Here is a 22,156-nt window from a genome sequence, read left to right on the forward strand (position 1 = left end):
TTTATTTTAATGGTGAGCACTTTGTACTACTTACGCTGTCTCATATACACTAATCAGCCACAACGCTGAAACCAGTGACGGGTGAAGTGAATAACATTGGCTTTAATATCAGTGGCAGCTGTTGAAGAGCAGGCTGATGAACTATCACTTTGTGAAGTTGGTGCGCTGGAAGCAGGAGAAATGGTCGGGCATTAGGATTGGAGTGACTTTGAAAGTTTCCAAAGTATGATGGTTAGAGGAGCAGGTCAGAGCACCTCAGTAGGGAAGTGTTGTGTGGTGTTCCCTGTATGCAGGTGTTAGTACCTGCAGAAGCAGTCCAACATAGGACAGGCAGTGAACCGGTGAGAGGGTCATGGGCTCACAAATTGCTGATTGAAGGGCATCAGAGGGGCAGTTCTGTAGCCGGTGCAGCATGCATGCCATGTCCTGAAAGCTGAAGTCCTTACTGCAGCAGCCTTGGTTCGCCTCAGGTCATTTGCTGCGTGACATTCACCCCCTCTCCCCCCTTACTTTTTACTGTCTTATCAAATTAAGGCATATTTTCTCCACTATATCTCTCTTTTTTTTTTTAAATAGGGGAACACAAAATTTAGAGGGAGCTGTGTGCTTATTCCCATCTTTCCAAGTTGTGATCAGAACCGGACAGCAGAGCAGTTAAGGAAGGTGTTCTGATGGTCTGATGATGTGTTTGAGCACAAGCTGGCAGAGACAGTTTGATGCTCTAGGTAGTGATTTGCTGGGTAATCTTGGGTCCTGTCATTCATGTGGAAGCTTTTGTACCTACGTAAACATTTTTTGTTTTGTTTGGTTTTTTCCCTGATGGCAGCGGCCATCTCTTTCAACAGGATAAAGCCACATTGCTGTGCTCCTCAAATCCCTGCTGTAATTTCTGGAATGCGTTCAACCTTCTGTTGACCTGGCCTTGAGGCCCCTCTCTTCACCTGCGCAGGACTTAAATGACCTGCTGCTTATGTCATAAACCTCAGAGGGTTTTTTTTGGAGTTCATGCCTCACCAGAGCTGTTCAAGGAGACCTACAAAATATTTGAAAGGTGGTATTAGTGTGGCTGATCAGTGTATAGTCAACGCACGATTTCCTGGCAATGTGAGACTCGCATAAGCAGGCGTTGCTCAACCGTCAGTGACACAGCATCAGAAGGGCCAAAAACAAGGTTGATGGTCCTGAGTGCTGCACTGCTCGTGCCCTGTGGGCTGTTTGTTGTTGTGGTTTGGAGCGTTATAAAATCAGTGTTTTTTCTCCCTTGTCTGCAGCGCTCTGACCACGCTGTCAGTGCCGGTCTGTCAGCTTGATGAGCAGACGCCACTCTGCATCACAACACGCTGTCAGGGACGTGGGAGGAGGTGTGTCTGTCTGTGTGTGCGTGTGTGTTTGCGTGCGTGTGTTCATACAGCTAGAAGACTCACATGCTGACATCAACTACTGCATCCTGTTACATCATTCAGCTCAAGGATTGTCCATTCTTTCAGCAAAAATAATGAAATGAACATACTCGTTTACTCTCGGTCATTAATAACCGTATACAGATGCTGTATTGTGGCCTGCAGCCTATTGTGTGTGTGTGTCTTCTGTTTTGTTTGCTTGTGGATTTTTACTTATTTCAGGTTTATTTTGCACATGCGTTCACGCTTCAACAGGCACACAAATGGTAGCAGGACGAGCACTTCAAGGACATGTGCATATTTTTTACTAGGACAGGCGATAACAGTCACTGAAGACTGAGAAAGCTTAAAAAAATAAGAGTAAACAAGATTTTAAGTGACACAGTAACTGGTAAAAGTGTCAGGCAGTAGAAACAATATTGGCAGAAAAGGAGATTTTTGGACGTGAAGGTAGTAAAACTTGAGAGAGGTATCCCACCTTTCAGGTTGAACCATTTGATGAGATTGCTGCTGTTTGACAGTCTAACTTCTCAAGCCTTTTGAGCTTTTGAAAATTTCCAGCGCTATTTTATTTGATTTTGCAGGGCTACGTTGACCACTTCAGAGCCTGAGCTCCTGTCAGAGCGCCTGCTGTTAGGAATTTAGAGAAGAGTTTAAAATGGTTTTGCTCTCTGCATATTAGCAATGTGAGTGCCTCTTTGATACAACTGCAGATGAGAGCGTAAGACGGGGAAAATTTTCTAAAGGAGTGAAAACATCTGGAAAATACAAGAGAAGAGGAAGGAGAGAGGTGGGGGTACAGTAAATTGAGGGAGCGAGGGGGGGTGAAGGTGATGGATGTGGACACGAGCAAAAAGGCTCTGCGAGAAGATGGAAAATGGGGAGAAGAGGAGGTAAAGAGGAGGAGATCAGCAGGGGAGAGAGGGGAGGGGAGAAGGCAGCGGCAGAAGATGGAAAGTGAGAAACAAGAGTCGATGCAAGTGGATGTTAAGAGGATGGAGGGTAGAGATGTGGCGAGAAGGTCGGACGTGCAAGGAATGAGGGTAGAGGGAGATATGAGGGAGCCTCGTAAGTAATACCCGGGAGAACCATCTCCTTTCCTCCACTCTGCTCAGAGGCATCAGTAAAAGGCTCTATAAATAGCTTGAACAGTGAGCAGCACATTCCTCTACTCAGATAGCCTATAAATACATGCAACTTCTGTCACTTTACATCCACTGTTCTGGACACATGCTCCCCTGCAGCTTCCGACAGGGAATCCTCCTCAGACTGCAGAGGAGGAGCAGATAAAGATGTTGAGCTGAACAGGGCCAAGATGCTTCAGATGGTGATGGTGATAGGGGTGACGGATGTCTGATAATGATCACGGTGATGTGGGAAATTTGTGGCAGATGAAAGACACCTTCTCACCCTAATGCATGCAGCAGATCTTAATACACACTCGTGGTAATGCACACCATTCAGTGTTTGGTCATAGTACGCAGGAAGTGATATAGCACATGAAATAAAAATGCAGTAGTGTGCAAAAGAGCCACCGCTCATTTCTTTAGATTTTACTGGGAGGATTGGAAATGGGTGCAGTGATTTAAACATTTTAAGAAACAACATGGAAATACAGCATTTAAAGCAAGCAGCTTAAAAGTCAGTATTTGATATGACCATCTTTATTCTCCCTCAAAGCCTCTTATAAACTCTCTTAGACAAGATTTTTGTAATTTCATTTAGTAGGAATATTTCTCCAGTTGTCTGTTAAGGATGCTGCTTTAATAATGTTAAGGTCCAGGTTCTGGGAATGTGTTTTCTATCCAGGTATGGGATCGTTGTCATGATATGGTGGACGCTCCCTCGCGACCTTCCTTCTCATTTTGGTGACAGTTTGACCCCAAACTTTTAAGTGTGAATTAATCACTCCATAAGACCTGTTGTAACAGATTTTTGGTCCAGTTCTTGTTAAATTTAGAATGTCTCAGCATTTTCTCCCTGTTTCTTTGGCCTCCACTTTTCCACTGAGAGCATTTCGAATGAGTCTTCAGTGAATGAACTGAAGGTGCAGATCTCCCAGGTTCTGTCTGTCCCCCCCATTTCTTAAAGACATGAAGATAACGCCCACCGGCTGTAGTTTCCTCAGATTTTAGGAGGACAAAGTGTACACCATGGTAAGATATGTTTTCATATATATGCTTGTCCCTAGCACAAATGTTACGGTCGCCTTCTCCACACATGCAGTGACACCACGATGGGGGGCGAATCAGGGTTCAGTATCTCGCCCAAGATTTCTTCAACATGTTGGCAGGAGGATCCGGGAAGCGAACCACTGACCTTTCGATCAGTAGACAGCCGCTCTACCTCCTGAGGCGCCTGAAAGAAAATCTTTGGAAAGACCTTCATAAAGCCTGGAAAGCTATTCCTCAAGACCATGTTAGAAAATAATTACAAAAGCCTCTGACCTCTTGGAAGCAAAATATATATATATATAAGCAATTAGGGAGTGAATCAAGACTTTTGCACAGTGCTGTAGTTAAATACAGCTGTTTTAAGTAAAGCTGTTTAAAACTACTGCTCTCATTTTGTGTTACGTAGCTCCAGCACTGTCCTTCATTTTACTTTTTCCCCTTTTTAACTGTTTGCACACTACTGAGTGTATTTGCAGTGAAGGCACTGAAGAAAGCTAGAGTGCTTTAGTGCTAAGAAGAGCCTCAGAAAAGCTTGGCAACACTTACAAGGATGGTTAAAAATTAAAATCGGTCACCAGTGTGTGTACGACTGGACAGTGTGCGTCGACCAGCTGAAGCCTCATATTGTAGTTTTCTCTGCTTTCCTCACAGTCATTGGTACACTCACACTTCCGCAACCTTTTGGCTCAGACAGCATGCTTTCCAATGTGGCGATGTGTCGAAGTTGGATTTGAATTCATTATCCTGTTGATAATGTGCAGTCAGATAAACAGCACCTATAAATACACAGGAACAAATTCTGCACCTCTAAATGAACACTCAGTCCATTCATCTGAAACGATTTGCTCGGGAAGGGGAGCTGTCGCTGCCGTTATCTACCAAATTCTCCCACTTCCATCTGTGTTTGGTTTTTGATTTTTTTTTTATTTCCCTCATTTAATATGAACGACTGAAGAGAAATCTGTGATTTCTGCATCCAGAAATTTGTTCTAAAATTTAATCACGAAGAGGTTTGCGGTTGGAACGCATTCGTTTTACTTATCAAGAGTTAAATCCTGCTTATAGATTGCTGATTAAATCACACTCATATTTACAAATATGAATGTGAATGGGCCTCAGTTCTAATTTAGCACTGTGGCTGATGATGAGGCAGAGGGGGAGGAAGAGGAGTGATGACAGTTATTTCAGGATGTTTGTCATGATGATAATGGCAAAGTTCAGCGAAGTGATAAAGATAAAATTAATTTCTCGTGTGTCGATCTGCAGGAGAATGATTTGCTCATATGTGCACAAAACGCACTGTACTTATGCGTGAGTGTGCATTTGTGGGGTTTCTTTGTACACTGTTGCATTGATTATTCTGTTTGTGTCTTGAGATTTAATAGGCTGGTTTAATACATGAATCATGGGAGTTTTACATGCCATTCTCTGTTAAGGTTTTGTGTGTTTTTTTTGACTCTTTATATATATGTGTGTGTGTGTGTGTGTGTGTGTGTGTGTGTGTGTGTGTGTGTGTGTGTGTGCGCGTATGTGAGAGAGAGAGAAAGGGGGGGGAGAATACATCATCCCTCAGGGACTCGCTCCTTAAAGGGGTGATTTGCCTGCTGGCTTGCTCTTGTTAAAGAGCTGGCTGACATGCTTTGATGTGGTTCTGTGCTCCCTGCAGTGTGATTGGCACACTGGATTAATGTTGTTCCACAGATGAAAGAAACTGCGAGTGAACGATATGAATTTTATGAAATGAAAATGGTAAATATTGAAGATGATTAATGAATTGGTTATGTTTGCAAAGTGTTTTCCATGTTAAGCTCTGGACAGGTGTCGTCTTACCTCCTTTTTTCCCTCTCCTTAGTGTGATCCTCTCACTCAGCAGCTAATCACAAAATGAGTTTTCCTGTTTGTTGGTTTGTTTCTTTGTTTTTGTGGAAGCGTTTTATATTTATGTTCCCGTCTCCACTCCACCACTGTTGCTTTCTCTCTGTGGTAGTTTAAAGATGTGCGTGATAAGCTTGGCTCATTCTGTGATGGTCATCGCACACTTACACCTCAGTGAGTTCACGTGTTTTACACTGGTTAAAACTTTATTAGGTGCATCTTGCTGGTACTTTTGCTTTGAGAGTTTAATTCTTTGAGGCACTGAGTCAGCAAGGTGTTTGAAACTTTCCTCCTTTAGTCCATATTTACATGACAGGATCACACAGTTCCTGCAGATTTGTTGGCTGCTCATCCATCATGTGAATCTCTTGTTCTACCAAATCCAAAAGGTGCTCTAATGGATTGGGATCTGTTGACTGTGGAAGCCATTTGAGTACAATGAGCTCATTGTCATGCTAGAGAAATCAGATGGCCTGAATTTTGTGACACGGTGCCTTTTCCTGCTGGGTGCAGGCATCAGAAGGGATGTGGTCAGCAACAGTTCAGGTAGGCGGTGGCATTAAAACGATGCTAAGTTAATACTAACTGCACCAACAAGATATACTCCACACCATTGCACAACCAGCACCCTGATCCATTGATGCAAGGCAGGGTAGATCTATGCTTTCATGTTGTTGATAGCTAATTCTGACCCTAACATCAGAATGTCACAGCAGAAATTGAGAATAAACAATTTTCTTTTCTGTTGTTCAGTTTTGGTGAGATTCCTTTGTCTTAATTAACACGAGTGACACCTGGTGTGATCTCCTGCTGCTGTAGCCCATTTGCTTGAGGTAGGATGTGTGTTCAGAGATGCTCTTCTGCATACCTTGGTTGTCATAAGTGTCATTCTGATGCTCAGTTTGAACTTCAGCAGATCATCTTGATCATGTCTGCGTGCCTGATTTGCTGCCATGTGATTAGCCGATTACATATTCCTATTAACACACAGTTGAACAGGTGTACCTAACAAAGTGGCCAGTGAGTATACCATACACCGCCTCTGTGTGAGGATTATGCTACCCCCCGCTTTCATCCTTCGTCATTCAGATCTGCAGACTAATAAAGGTGCTTTTCAGCCTGTCGCGGTTGATTTCCATCACCGCAGGAAATGCCTTGGTGCAAGGGTAATTTCTCAATGTCACGCAGACACCGACTCCGCCAGACGCTGATACATCTACCTGATACATCTACCAGATGACTGAGACAAAACCATATTTTGTCTCAGTCATCTGCTCTTTCTGATGGAGTAACTGACAGATGCATTGTGATAGTCTTGGGTTTTAATGACAAGCTAAAAACACACAGAATTTCATTTCATTTTTATGTCCAAACATAGAAAATATGTCAAGCTGAAGGAAAAAACCTGCTGTGGCTTTTTTTCTGCGTGGAGTTTATCTTCTGCCTGCTTATCTGTTAAGGTTATTGGTGACTCTGAACTGGCTGTTAATGTGAGTGTGAATGGTTGGCTGTCTCTCTGTGCTAGCCCTGCAAGAGACTGGTGGCCTGTCTGGGGTGTATCCAACCACTCGCCCTATCACAGCCTGGGAAGGCTCCAGCCACATTAAACAATCAAATATTGTTAAAAAAAACAAGCTTTAATATCTTTGCAAGTATTACTATATACAATGAAAGGTCTCTGAAAATGTTCTTCTTATTGATGCTGTTACGTCTTTGCTGCACAACAGTGAGTAGATTAAGTAGACATTGCAAAGACACTTTCCTCCAATAGGAAAAAAAATTAGATAGAAAATTATCTAATCTACTCAGAAATGACATGTCATTTAACCCGGACTGCTTTAAAAGGGAAAGAACACACATAAAATATTATTTTGATAACTCTACATGTGAATGATTATTGACAGCATGAACACACTGACATCTTTTTCCAATACATTAGCGAATAACTACACCAATTATTCAGATGGTTGATAAGTCAAGGCTGGAAAAATGGCAGACATTAGCTGGTTTTAGAGCATTTTCTCATGTTTTTATGTCCCGTTAACAATAAAAAAAATCTTCACAAGAAAAAATGCAAAATAGTCAATCATATGAAAAATGAGCAACACAGTCTCCAAGTGACGCGGCGAATTTATAATTTGTGCATCCAAATGTTAAAAAGTCAACACGTACAGATAAATAATCGCATAAAAAGAAAAATCTGGAATAAGTCAGTTAACCGGCTAACGTCCCATCGTTTGATTAAAGATGCTGTTAAGGCTCTTTGACATTTTCAGTGCTTGGTGCAAGAGACAGGATTAATTTTTTTATTGATAAACGATTTATTTAATACGCCGCTTGACATCAGTAATGATGCAACCTTCCTGAAACTGCCAGGTAACGGAATAGTTCACCATTTTAAAGAATTACTGTGATTCACTTTCCAGCACCGAACGGGTCGACATGACTGATGCAGCTTCATGAGCAAGTCAGTGTAATTTAGAATACGTCAAGCCAATTTATCACTGTGTTTGGTCAACATCTGTCTTCTTCAATCTGCTGTACAGCTGAGAGAATCAGATAATAATAACATAAAAAATATTAAAAGAATACAAGTAAGAAAACAAATGTCAGGTTTAAAAGCTCCAAAATAAATAGTTTTTCTGGGAGTTTTAAAAATAATCCAGATGTGAAAAGCAATTTTTTTCCTGTTATTTAGGAGCAAATACAGTAAAGGTCTGATATCCAGATGTTGGTTCTGCACCTCAGAGAAACTCGGATCATCTGCTTAGCAGACCTCGGAGATCTAGTGGAAAGAGATATGGGGCCACTATCCCGTGTAATGACTTAAAAAAAAAACAATATCAAATCTTAAACTGATTGGGAGTTGATGTAGGAGACTGTGGACCCGAGCAGCTGCGGTCGACAAAGACAGACAGACTGACACCTGAATGAAAAAATACTATTACAATAGTCAAGCTGAGACGAAATGAAAGCATCTCTAACCTTTTCAAAGTCTCTAAAGGAAGAGAAATGGCTTCAACTTCACAAGTATCAAAGCTGAACTAAGTTAGCTTTGACAGCAATATTTGTTCATAAAAAGTGAGCGTTGTCAAAAGATCACTCCCAGGTTCTTGGTATCCCAGAAGTCTGGAACAATATACCTTCAGTTTTCTCACTCTATCCATTTTCCCTGTTTTCCTGGGCCTGTAACCTATCCTAGCTGTCACAGGGTGAGAAGCAGGGTACACCTCGCACAGGTCACCAGTCTGTTCACACTCATATTCACACCTACTGCACGGTCACTTTTATAATCACCAATTAACCTTTGGGAGGAAGTCAGAATTCACAAAGACATGGAAGGACCCCAGGTGGGGTTTCAACCCAGTACCTTCTTGCTGTGAGGCAACAGTGCTAACCACCATGTCTTTTCCTTTCGTTTTGTCTTTTCGTTTCTCCCAATGTCTTCGGTAAGGAAATAAGGAAAAATCAAGGATAAACAGCTGGCCTAACTACAGATCCACCTACTGCACATCCAAAGCTCAATAATTCTGCTTGTTTTAACCTTTATACAGCCTTAAATGTGAAGTGAGATGTCCATATTATGGAGATCCTCTCTTTTTAAGAGCCAAGAATGGAGCAGAATCTGTTTGAAACTGAGCGTTTGGAGCTGTGTGAAGCCGGAGCTTCTGGATCATAGGGATAATGTATAAATGCACAGCCCTCATTATTTGAAGCTTTCTCCACTGCAACAGTATATATGTGACAGGAAATAAGGAAAAGCTTAGAAAGTCCACCTTAAATTTGGTTTGTCTGTAGCAGAGTGAGCAGTGAGTCTCACACCTGTCTCTCTCGCTGTCTCACTGCTGATTGCAGCTAGACTGAAATGTGGAGCAGAGCATCCTTCTGCCCTGAGAGAGATTTACACTGAGACATGACATCCAAGTCTCCTAGTCCCCCCAGCCTGCAGTTCCCTTCAGAGTAAAACCTGTCTGCTCAAACAACAGGTAAATTACTCCGAGGTAACCAGGTGTGAGCTCTGGGTAGCCATGCTGCAAAAGTAATTGATTGATGAAGTAAGAGTCGGCGACGAGCACACACCTGCAGCGGTGCAGAGCAGAAAAGGATCAAACTGGAGACCTCTGACACTGTGACTAGTAAAATGGCTCCACATGCAAAGCGGTGTGTCATACCTGACATAAATATTATTTATGAACAGCTCGTGTAGATATTGCTGCTTGTTACCATGGTGAGTCTGTGTTGCCAAGTACTGATGTGTTGTCGTGAGAGCATACGCTCCTGTCAGAGTGTTGCCATGTTGTGTCGCTGCATCTGTAGCCCAGGCTTTGTAGTGTAAATAAGGGTGTGTGTGTGTGTGTGTGTGTGTGTGTGTGTGTGTGTGTGTGTGTGTGTGCTCGATGATACTTCTTCTATAGACCTGCTGTCACACTTCACATCTGTCAACCGGGAAGAAGAAGACGGAAGGAGGAGAGTGAATGAAAGAGAAGACCAAAGTGTTAGACAGAGCCTGAAGAAGAGACGAGAGGAGTGGAGAATAATGAAGGGAAAAAGGAGCGGATTAAAAAAGACAGGGAGGGAGTAATGGGGACAGAGATCAGCTATAGTGGAACGAAGAGCGACGAGGTAAATTGGAACAAGAATCAGGAGAAAGGATGGACGGATGGATGGATGGATGGATGGATGTGTAACTGAGACAGTCTGTTGTGGTGCTCTGCTTGCTCTCTGCTAGAAACGACTGTGGGTAAACGGGTTCAGGGTTTTGAGGACAGTGCATTGTCTCTGTATTTTTTGATTACACTGTAACAAGATTGTGTCTTCTGACCTCACCTTCTAAGAGATGTAGTTTTTTTTTTTAGCATACAGAATTTTGAATATTATATTAATATATACCTACCAAAGGATGTAGCAGGGTTAAACAGATAAGCAGAAAGCACCACGTGCTAATTCAGTTGAAAAGATGTGCAGCATAATAAGGTGAGAATGGACCTACATTTAGTGTGCTATCACTTCTGTACATGCACGTATAAACCTCCTCGTTTAGCCCACTAGAGGATTATCGTGAAAGAGTGTCACAGCTATTCACCTTTTCAGGGACTATTTTTAGTTACAGTTATATTTGGTGTTAATTCAGTCTATGTAACAAATTCACTCAGCTCAGAAACGAATATGAGGTCTGTGAGACAAACAGCTATGCTTTTGTACAGCACAACTGTGGATTTTAAATTAAACAATCAAGATGTGGCTGAAGTACAGATGTTCAGCTCTTCAGCTTTTTTAAAAGAAATATTAAATTAACTGTTTAGTATTTCTGTTTTTTCCCCACATTTATATTGACGCACTCCTGTTTTCAGATGCTTAAAGTTATTTGGACAAACTGTCATAATTTTACAAATTCAAATTCAAATTCAAATTCAAATTTTTATTTGTCACGTACACAGTCATACACAGTACGATATGTAGTGAAATGCTTGGACAACTGCTCGTGACCTAAAGAAAACAAAAAAGGAAAAGGCTATGAATAAGATAGGAAATAAATATGAAAAATTAAAAAGGGTAAATTTAACTAGGAAGGAATAAAATATAAATTAAGGTTAAAAATGAAATAACTGTACAACACAAATTAGAATGAAGGGTAAATTTAACTGGGAAGAATAAGATAAAATATATAAATTAAAGTTGAAAATAAAATAACTGTACAACAAAATACACAATATAGAACTATATAAGAATGTATGAAGAAATCTAAATATAAATAAATATATACACAATAACAGCAGCTGTACAAGTATTAACCGGAAATGAAGAATATAGTGACCAGTGTTGTGCAAAACCAAAGTCCAAAGTACACATAAGGATTGTTTTTAATACTTTGCCTGCAAAAGATTTTCATCTAAGACAAATGAAGTCTAGAAACCACCGAATGCTGTTTCATTTCCTCTGAGATGCTCGGCCTTTACTACAGCTTTGTCTTCGATAACAATAAAAGCACGCTCTGCTGTGTTAACATCAGGTGACTGACTTGGCCGGTTTCTTTGTCTTGGGATTCCGTTTTGCAGCGTTTGGCTGAATCTTAGCAGATGATACGGTGCCGTGCACTTCACTTTCATCCTGTTACTTCTGTCAGCAGCCGCATCGTCGATAAACACAAGTGAAACGCTTGCACCTGCATCCATACGTGCCCGTGCCATGACATTGCCTCCAACATGTTTGACCATTAATGTGATAATGTGTTTCTTTCCTTCTCCATACTTTTCTCTTCTCCATCATTCTGGTCGAAATTATGCCTGGTTTCATCTGTCCAAAGACTTTTTAAAATGGCACGCTGACCTCGTCTTGACTTGATTGGATGTTGTAAAGGGTTTTTCTTAGCTGGGGAAAACAGTCTGTCACCCTGTACTTTGTCTCTGTGGTCCCTCGGGCCGTTTGGTGTTGCTGAGCTCGTTGGTGTGTTCGCTCTTTTTAAGAATATACCAAATCGTTGATTCCAACACTCCTAAAGTTTTTGCTGTATCTCTGCTTTGTTTTCGTTTCCAGCCTAATGATGGCCTCCTTCAGTCACACCAACATCTCTTTGGACGTCATACTGTGTAATACAGTCCAGATGTTCTCTGCTTAATTTTAATGAAGAAACTGGCCTCACCTGGCCATGAGACTGCTTGTCAGCCAATTGCCTAATTACTTTTTTTTTTCCTCTGTAAAAGGGGGCCGTGTATAAAAATTATTTAAATTCCAAAACGGTTAATGCAGTGCTTTTGTAAAAACCCCTTGAATTAAAGCTGAAAGTCTGCACTTTAATCACATCTTGATAGCTTTATTTAAAATCCACTGTGCTGGTGTGTAGAGGCAAAATTTACAGTCCAAATACTTATGAGCCTGACTATATGCACACAGAGACTCAGAGATGATTCTGTGGAACTATGCACATCCAGCTTTACTAGTCTGGGTTTGCTGCTCAGTCCTATTATCATATAAATGTTCTTTGCATTATAACCACAAATTTATTAAAATTACTGTGGAGGATAATGAGTATAAGAACTCTGGAGAAAATAATGACATCCCGTGCTCTGTGTCTATAGATTACAGTATTAACTATTAATAAGAGAGACTCGCTTGGCACCCCCACTCCACACACACCTCCTTGCTCCCACACATTCTCACGCAGAGACCGTATCATTTGCCTGCCTTTCCCCAACCTTTATTATGTTAATCAGTCTATCGATAGTCTATTTTTAGCCCTGAATCTCCACCACTCTGCTTCTCCCTCTTGGTGACTTCCTGTCTAATTATATAAATATGCGAATGAACACAGTTCACATTCTCAAACACACTTGCAAGCTGCTGTGGATGCACTGCGAGGTTAACCAATCAGCCTTTTACCCCCCTCTCTCTGTCTCCTTCTCTGTTGCTGCCTCTCTCTGTGTTTCTCTGCTTGCCACTCTTCCCTCCACTCTATAATTTAGCAAAGGTCTTTGTCCTCTTATCATCTCACACCCAGCTGAGTTATTTCAGTATATCATCTATTTTAGCTTTTGCTCTAAATGGACTTTCCTTGTTATGTTTCTACATTGTCTCTCTCTGTTCTCTCCCCCACACACATCCACAGAAAATATTCTGTAGTTCTTCGCTGTCAGGGTTTGAGGCAGACAGTGTCTTTCCCTCCCAGAGAGGCAGCTCCAAGGTTTTCTGTTTTATTGTGGATTTAAGTCATTTGAGCCATAAATCTCAGTGGTGCTCGTATTCCTGCAGCGTCACCTCTGAGAGGGTTGGGTACACTGGCTGATTGTGATGCAAAGACCATTTTTGGCTCACAGCCGATTTTAACCTTTTATTAGCAAAAGCATGAAACCCAATCAATAGTCAACCGCAGCAGTGTTTTTGGCTGTGTGAGAGCATCACTGCCTCCACTTTGTGGAGTCTGCTGCTATTTTTTGTTTTAATTTGAGCACCTGTGCAGTTGCATCATTTATTAACTCTTTCCCCCATAAAGATGACATTTGATGACCCCTCTGCACTCTTAATGACAACGTTTGACACCCGTGTGTGGATATCAGTAAAGATGTAGTTTGATGATCATTAGAATAGTTTCCGGGATTTTCCAAGGGTAGCTGCACAGGCAGAGACAGCCCTTACTAACTGGAAATATGATAGAAAAGATTTCAAGCGGTAAATATTTAAAGCATTATTTAGGTCTTTGTGTCTTCACATGAAAAAATATGAAGAGAAAATTGCCAAAACCAAACTGAAGGAATTTCAGGGAAAGAAAAGAGACTGGTTGCTTTTCTTTACATGCTCCTTAGGTTGCCATGTCCTGGATGAATGAGAACCTACACAGACAGTTACGGATTAAATTGTTTCTGCCTTCACTTTTAAAGTTTTCCCAGATACGAAAACTAAAGTTGGTAAGGTTAAGTAAAGATGAAGACAGGTGAAATATGGTAACAGAGGCAGAAGGAACAATGCCTGGATTTTTCTGGAAACGATGTTCTTTGTAATAAAAACTTCATAGGTATTTACTGGGAGGAAGGAGGAAGAGCACAGGAAAATAGGTAATGCACTCTGAGCAGAAATGTGTAAGGAGAAACGAGAAACGAGGAAAAGTATCTCAAACCCAGATACTCGATCAATATTTCCAGCTCAGATCCAACAAGACGTACTCCCTCCCTCTCTCCCACTCTGCCTCTCTCAGCTCAGTTGGTGTGTCCACTGAAGGAAGCTGTGGGAGAAGGCTATCAGCAGGTCATCAGTATGCCAGCAGGCTCTGCCTACTCTGGTGTGGGCAGCAGAATAATTTCAATCTGATCTTACAGATCAATAGCTGTACTCCGTGGAAGGCGGCCAGCACCACCTGGCCAGCTGGGGATATTCAGCGTCGCACTGCACATGCCGTGGTGGTCCTCCTTCTTCTTTTTCTTCTTCTTCTTCTTCTTCTTCTTCTTTGCAATTGTTCTTTTAAAGCGTGTCTTTGCACCCAAACGTACTGCAGCTATTTGACTGTTTAAACTCGGCTCCACGAAAAAATATAAACACTCTGGTGTATGCATGGTTGCACATCATTTTGACATCAGTCCATGGCTACATGCCTCAACAGCTGAAGGTACCTGTAGTGGAAGAGGTTTATCTTCAGGGGACATGAGATGGTAGAAAAAGCGATAGAGTGTATGTGGAGAGGATTGCGGTAGATAAATACACATGATTTTCGCTCAGGAGACTGGGATTTGTGTCCTCAATCAAGCCAAGAATCACTATTGAGTCATTATTTTGTAGACCTCTTGCACGTCTTCTTTTCAGTTTGCTTTAGTATAGCAAAATATTTTTTTAAAGGAGTAACCACATTAACACTAAAGACAGCCTCTCTGGTAACCTGTGTCTGTGTGCCTATGGCATTGTTGACATTGGTATTAATATCATCTGCATTATTCCTTTAAGTGTAACTACTGAGTGTAGTTCAAGTGGCATTGAAGACCATTTTCGCAGGAGCATGTGAGGCTGCGTTAGGGGGTGTTTGTGTTTTTGAAATTGTATCTAACATGGTCACCTGACACTATGACGCAATCTTGTAAAATAAGCCTCCAAAATACGTCATGTTTGTGGAGATTATGATGATAAATGTTTGCACAGACTGAGTCAGAGGAGTGATGAGTCAGCCAATGGAGGTGGGGAAGATTTATATTATACCATATGAAAAAATGCAATCCAGTATGAAAACATAAAAACTACAGCCTGAAAGAAATTCCCATCAATACTTCTGAAGTTGGTGGACTATATATAATATAATAGCCGAGGCAGATTTTGCCTTTCCCAAATGCAGAAATACAGAAGCAAATATGCACATTTGCCAAGAATGAGCATATTTGGACCTCTGCTTTTATTTCTTTTTTCTTCTATGTAAGTGTAGCTTAACTGTTTTGAAGATAACAAGGATTATATATACATGTATATTATTTACAGTTTTCCTCTTAAGTACAACCACAAAATTGGACATGTGCTCAGTTTTATTGTTACTGCTAGCAGAATGGTGCTAGTTCATTAATATTTATGAGCAGACATGATCAATTTTTCAGGGGAAAAAAGCTTAAATTGTGTATTGTTTAAAAGCAAAGCCTCTGCCAAAGTTTACATTTCTGTTCAAGCTTAATTATGCAGAAAAACTCAATTTTTGTAAGTTAAATAAACAAATTAACTGAATGTTTATTTTATGGATCTTAGAGCTCTTTATAAGTCTTAGTGCCATTCACATCATTGTCAACTAATTCAATATTGATCTGAGTCCATCAAGTGATGGGAAGGGTGATACATACTCACAGCGACGCACACTGCACTCTCGTTCCAGTGGGGTTGTGGACTCACGGTGTCCGACTGAGCTGTGATCAGCTTGGAAATGGGATTATTATGGGCACACTGGGCACTTTGCTAACAATCACAGTCAAAAACGCAAGTACACAGTATAATCACACATTTAGATGCACACAGAGAGAGAAAAGTACAAAAAAGACACCACAGTTTATGCGCAGTGTGGCCATGTTTTAAAGTTTAATAGATGTCTGCCGATGTCTGATATTCTTGGTGTTGCTTCCTCACTCATTAGGTGTTGCCAGGCTGCCATCTTTGCTCCCAGGTAGTGAAGTAAATACAGCTGAGAATGTTCAGTGGATGCAGTACACGAATAAAGCAGTGACAGATGATCAATAGACATCTAATGATTTGGGGGAGAGTTAGAGGATGCTGCAGCCACCCCTCTCTCTCTGCATGCACGAGTGTGTCGTGTATGAGCCCACAGCACCTCATCCACCTGCTGTTTTAATCTCCCACAGCTCACACTTCTGCTGTGATGCCTGTAAGCATTTTATACCCTCTGTTTATACCTGAGAACATGTACCCAATTTTAGCTTTCCAAAAACTTGCTTTTCAGACCTGTACACTTGGACGTGGCACAAATCGTACACTTTCTGGTAACCCGCGCAGCCAGATCAATCCGACTTAGCTGTTACACTGTGGACCCGAGTCCTGGGAACAGCTCAGAGCGGTCTCCCTGTCCGCTCCATACCAATGATTGTTTTCAGGCGTGATCGATAGAGAGCAGGCATCAACGGCAGCATACTTTACTGAGGCCGAACTGTAAGTCCACTTGGCAGAGACACAAACACAGCACCTCATTAAACTCAAAACTCCCATTGCTGCCATCACAGAGCCGAGCCTCGACGCCACTGCGCTGATGGAGATCTCCAGAGCACTGATGCAGGAAGGCTCTAATTGCTGCATGGTAATGTGGTGCGTCTGCATTCCTGCTGTTTCTACAATAATCCAATCGGCGCTGTATTGTGTGCTGTGTAAGGAGGTTTGAGTTATGCTTCCTAAAACTGCCATATTGATTCACTCATTACTAAAGAAGCATTGGATTGGCTCGTAGGAACTGAATAATGGTGGTTTGCTGTTGGTGTTTTGCTCTCCCTGCTCTTCTCTCGCTGTCTCTCACTGTCACTCACACACACAATTGTGTGAATGGATTTGGCTATCACAAGTGATGACTCCTCAGTCACCCACTTCTGTTCCATTTCCCTTCCCCTCCCACTTCCTCTCGTACACTTTGTAGCCTCAAATCTGCCGTCTTTTCCCATCCAGCCCTTTTTCTGAGCGCTTTCTCTGCCTTCCTGCCTTTTCTTCTCAAGTGCCCCATTTGGTTCTAATGACCTCTCCCCTCCTCTCCCCTCCTCTTCCTCCTCGCCCTCTCTCTCTCTGTCTCTGCAGGTACCACCAGGCAACCTAAGGAGGGGGAGGTGCCAGGGGTGGACTACAACTTTGTGAGTGTGGAGCGTTTTATGGAATTGGAGCAAAGTGGAGCCCTGCTAGAGAGTGGAACCTATGAAGGTGAGCTCTGGGAATGCTGCTGTGCACAAAATAGGCTTCATCTGCATTACAAGTACAGGTGCACGGGGAGGAAAAATGGGAACGTATGTTTCGGTAGTACCAGTTTTCTATTTTTAAAATGTTTATGTATATACATACACTGCGCAACAACATGTGTATATTTATTTGATTAATTCGATGCGTCAGGTGATGCTCAAATAAACAAAATGAGTCTTGTGCACTGATTTTATTCAGTATCATAGTTTCCTCCTGTGGTTGTTCAACAGTTTGTGTGTATGTGTGTGCGTGAGCTGGACGAAAGCCATTTCCAAGTCATGTCAAGTCTGTGCATCTCTGCTTTGCTACACTGTCAGGGATATGTCTACAGATGGGGGATTTGCTGGTTCATTTGCCCAGAAGCAGTTTTATTTTTCTCCTCTGTGTGCAACTGAACACACGCACACAAATTATGCGTGTGTGTGCGAATGTAGGGGATATGGGCGCATGTATGGTTATGTGTGTTCCTGTCTGCATGTTCATGTCACAAGTGTGTGTCTGCAGCGTACATTTCCCTTGACACCGAGCTTAGTTATACCCACTGGGGGGGAACTGTCTCTTTCTGGGCTGCACTAGAGGTGCTGCAACTCATTTTGTAATGCATAATAAAATAAGAGAGTGGAGACGGAAGAATCAGAGACCGGATGTATGCCGGGTGATATATGGGTGTAATTTGATTATGGAATAATTTATAATTTCATTAACTCAAATTACTGTTTTTCACAATGTGAAAAAAAGCCTAAATTGCATAACTGAGAGATGGGCTTCATTTCTGTCTTATAAATTAAAGCAAGGATAGCAGTGAGTCTGGGAGTCTTGACAGCAGCATACGCTTTCACTGTTTCCTTGGAGATGCACTCACCTGTGACGTTTGTTAGCGTTACACACTGAAATGGTCTGGTTTTCCAAAGCACATCTCTGAACTGACCACCATGCAGTTTAAGGTTACTAAAGCATGATAAAGTCTTCTAACACCTGAGATAAAAGAATGCAGTAGACTGTGAGATTTAGATTCAGATAGCTCCTGTCCCAGTTTCTAACCACAGCTAAAAAGCAGCACTGGCTGCTTCACTTTCCAGGGTTACCGCATGTGACATGGTCCCCTTTACAAAGTCAAAGCTTGCTAAATGTTGAGAACAATTCAAAAACCCCATTGCATATATTTTGTCAAATTATTTTGTTGTCGTTGTTGTTGTGTAGCTGCTCCGATTGTTTTTCCTTTCATTGTTTACACTATGTAAAAGGACAGCCTTCATAATTCTGTGCTTTTCATGTGCAATTGTCTTCTCTTTGTGTAGAGAGAGAAACGAAGACTTTAAAAAAAGCAGACAACAAAAACAAACTCAGTGCCTTTAAGAGAAAAAAAATTAAATGCAGGCAGTGAGGGAGACTAAAATCAGACGCGGAGTCTGGACACTGTATTCCATGTGGGTGTACATGTGACTGCAAGAATTGGTGCACATAGGAGCTTACGTATGTGATCATGTGAGATGAGTCACAGCTGAAGGTGGATGTTGAACTGTACAAAAACCAGGATGCCTTCAGGCGTCTCAAGCATTCAAGATCAAGGGAAGAGTTTATTTTTAAAACTAACGTGAGGCATGAGGAGGAACTCTGGCCTAAACTTACCCCAGAAAGCCTTAAGTTCTTTCAAGGATCTCTTCTTTAACCTTTCACAGGTGGGTGCTTGCTGCCTATGGGGCTTTATACTTGTGTCTTTGTCTACATGTGCCAGCGGGCGCAGATTTATATTTTTCACAGATTGTGGAGGAAGTGGTGGCTGTAATGCCTGTGCTCCTCCTGCTGGTCGTGTTGTCCTTTATTGCTGCCTCCTTCTCCCGTTCTTTGGTTTATGCTCGGTAGACTGGCGCTCATCTGTGATTAGTTTTTATGTAGTTAGCCATGTCAGTCCAAACAGTCAGCTGACTGTCTGGGCAGATGGAGGCAAACTAGATCCACAAAAGTCATAAAAAGCCATGCGGAATAAATTTGCTCAGCCTATAAATCAAAGTTTATTCTTTCACGTTGCCTAATTCTGACTTTTTTACCATAAAATATACTTGCAGTGTCGTATTATTATAAAATAAAAAGCTCCAGTTCTTTAGAGCTGTTCTTTAGTTGCTTTTCCTTTATGTAATTTTAATCATTTAGAGGTTTAATTAGAGAAAGTACAAGATTTCTTTTATCATATAAAAGGACATGATCTATCCCAGAGGACTTACTTATATTTGGAATTCTACATTTGAGGAGAAACTAAAATCTCCCCCCGATTCATTAAGTGCCGGCCTGCTGCTGCAGATGCCGGTGACTATTATTGAAACCCAGCCCAACTTTAACTAATCTGTTATTCCTCCCACTTACACTCTGATAATGATTCTCCAAACATACTTCCACATTTCTGTCCAACATTACAGTTGTAGCTCAGGAAGAATCAGCTTAATTAGTGAGAACAAACAGCTGGTTTGGGCTTTAGGAGCCAGCAAACTAGTGAGTCAAGTAATCTAGTACAGAAGCAATGCAGACGTGTAATTTAACCCTAAGATGCTGTGCCTGAAAATGGATCTTTCTTTTGAAACCAAATCCAGGTTTCTCCTTGCAGAAGAATATCTGTGTCTAGGTTTCTCTGCTTTTATTCAATGAAAGGTAATTAAATGCTTCTGCTAACTTGCTGCTGCTGTTCTGTTTAAATCTTTCATAGGGGTTGTGTGTTGAGGTTACACAGAGTAACAAAGAAAGTAAAAAAAGAAAAAAGGCTGGGACAGACTAGGAAGTCTAAGCGCTGGAAATAAACTCATCAGCCACTTTCAAGTGCTCGTTAAGACAGATATCTAATCAGACAACACGGCAACAACTGAATGCATTTAGGCTTGCAGACGTGGTTTGCTGAGTGTGGCATGGTTATTGGTGCCAGATGGGCACCAACCCACATCTCCAGGGCTTAACCAAAAGAGTCTAAAAACAAAATAAGCCTTTTCTTGATTTCTGCTGAAATTTTAAATGGCAAGGTCAGAAATGAGCACTGTTTAAACACCACCGCCTACCCGAGTATTGTTGCTGATCATGTGCACCCATCTATGACCACAGTGTGCTAGTCTTCAAGCTGGATAACACACCTGATCACAAAGCTCATCTCATCTCGTCTTGAACACGACATAGAGTACTGTACTCTCATGGCCTCCACACTCACCTGATCTCAGACAAATCTGCAGCAGCTGTCGACGCCATCACGTCAATGTGGACCAAAATCTACTTTGAATCTGTGCGACAAAGAATTAGGCCAGTTCTGAATGGAAAAGGAGGTGCACGCTGTGAAAGATTGTGTAGTCAGGTCACAAAACAAAGTGACAGTTCAGGATGAACCTCTCTCGCAGTTTTTCTCCTGTATAAAATGTGACGTTTTAGAAGTCTGTAGGGCGTTTCCTCTGCCTTTGAGCGATGAAAAAGGGTGCGACAATGATTGGATGATAAATTCAGTGGACGATGCCGGGGGTGCCTCCTTTTCAGGAGATATGGCAGAGTTAGGAAACGCCCCCAATAGTAAAGAAATGTCATCATAGGGCAGAAAATAATTTTGCAAGTTAAATGATAAGGACATTGATGACACTGACTTCTATGTGTGGGGCATTACTTCCTGTCGTCTTAGTATTGTTGTTGTTTGTTTAGTCATTTTGTGGTGTTCAATTTTCTTTCTAAGCCGGTGTTTTTGTGGAATGGAATGGGAAATTGAGGGAGTTAGAAAATAGACAGCTTGTTTTTTTTTTTCCTGGGTTATTGTTTTGGGATCCTTGTTATGTTCTCTGTGATTAAAAAGCCTGTGTTCTGACTCCAGTCATGTTTTCAGACTAACGTCTATCAGAAGGCCTCTATTAAATGGAACTGCATATGCTTGTTCCTCGCTGAAACACCAGCCAGTGGGTAAATTGATTAGACTTAATAGAAATGATTTGTTACCAGGCAAAAACATGGCCTAAGTTATTTCTGCGGCACTCTGTTCAGACAGATAAATCTTTCATTTTGAAAGGCAGTCATCTGTTCAAAGCCACAGCTGTCTGCGAGCTGTGGACCTTTACTCCGCCTCCCAGACGGTGTGTTACATCACCTGGGATCCCACTTTGGTTGTGCATGTGGCCTCTAACACAAACGCTGCCTCTCTGCCCTCAGATAACTTCTACGGCACACCGAAACCTCCAGCCGAGCCGTCCCCGGCAGCCCCTCCTCTGAATGTGAGTGAGGCCCTGCTGCCCGGAGCCCGGCCAAGCGCCCAGGGCAAAAGAAAGAGGAACCAGTCAGTCAGCAACATGGAGCAGCGCGCCAGTCTGGAGCCGCCTGAGGAGGAGGAAGAGGAGAGCCCAGTTGTCAATGGCAACGGGGTGGCCATCACACCAGGTACTGTAGGATGAGTAAGAAAAATATGAATTTCCTGTTGATGCATGCCACATTTCTCTTTTACTCACAGCCAAAATTACATTCTGTTTCACAAGTGCCGTGGCCACGAAGACTTTATGTACTCATATTTCGGTGAGGAGAAAATAGAGTTTGAAGGCCTGGACTGTCCCCCGGGTTATTTGTTGCCGTCCTACTGGCATTTTTGAGTCAAACCACTGAAAAAGGCCAGTTGTCACAGCAGGTGCATAACCTGTATTGTCCCTTAAGTGGAAAATTAAGTGTCTTTTCCCTCTGAGTCCAGACTCATGACTGCAATAGCCAAGCCAACTTTATTTATATAGCACTTTAAACAACAAGTGCTGACCAAAGTAAGGACAGAATAAAAATAAAATTAAAATAAAACAACAAAATACTAAAATT

General features: G+C 41.8%; 1 protein-coding gene across 1 annotated transcript in view; it reads left to right on the forward strand.

The window, feature by feature from the left end:
* The window catches only part of magi2b (membrane associated guanylate kinase, WW and PDZ domain containing 2b), a 95,149-nt gene that overhangs the window by 36,613 nt on the left and 36,380 nt on the right, over positions 1–22,156 (forward strand). Inside the window, exons 3-4 of the mRNA XM_085461540.1 lie at positions 17,195–17,314; positions 21,512–21,736. Of these exons, the coding sequence (XP_085317666.1) occupies positions 17,195–17,314; positions 21,512–21,736 (345 nt within the window). The remainder of the gene's footprint in view (positions 1–17,194; positions 17,315–21,511; positions 21,737–22,156) is intronic.

The sequence above is a fragment of the Copadichromis virginalis genome, linkage group LG7 (genome assembly GCF_057382275.1).
Source record: "Copadichromis virginalis isolate Kocher_CV1m ecotype Utaka linkage group LG7, C_Virginalis_male_GT1.1, whole genome shotgun sequence".
Taxonomy (NCBI): Eukaryota; Metazoa; Chordata; class Actinopteri; order Cichliformes; family Cichlidae; genus Copadichromis; species Copadichromis virginalis.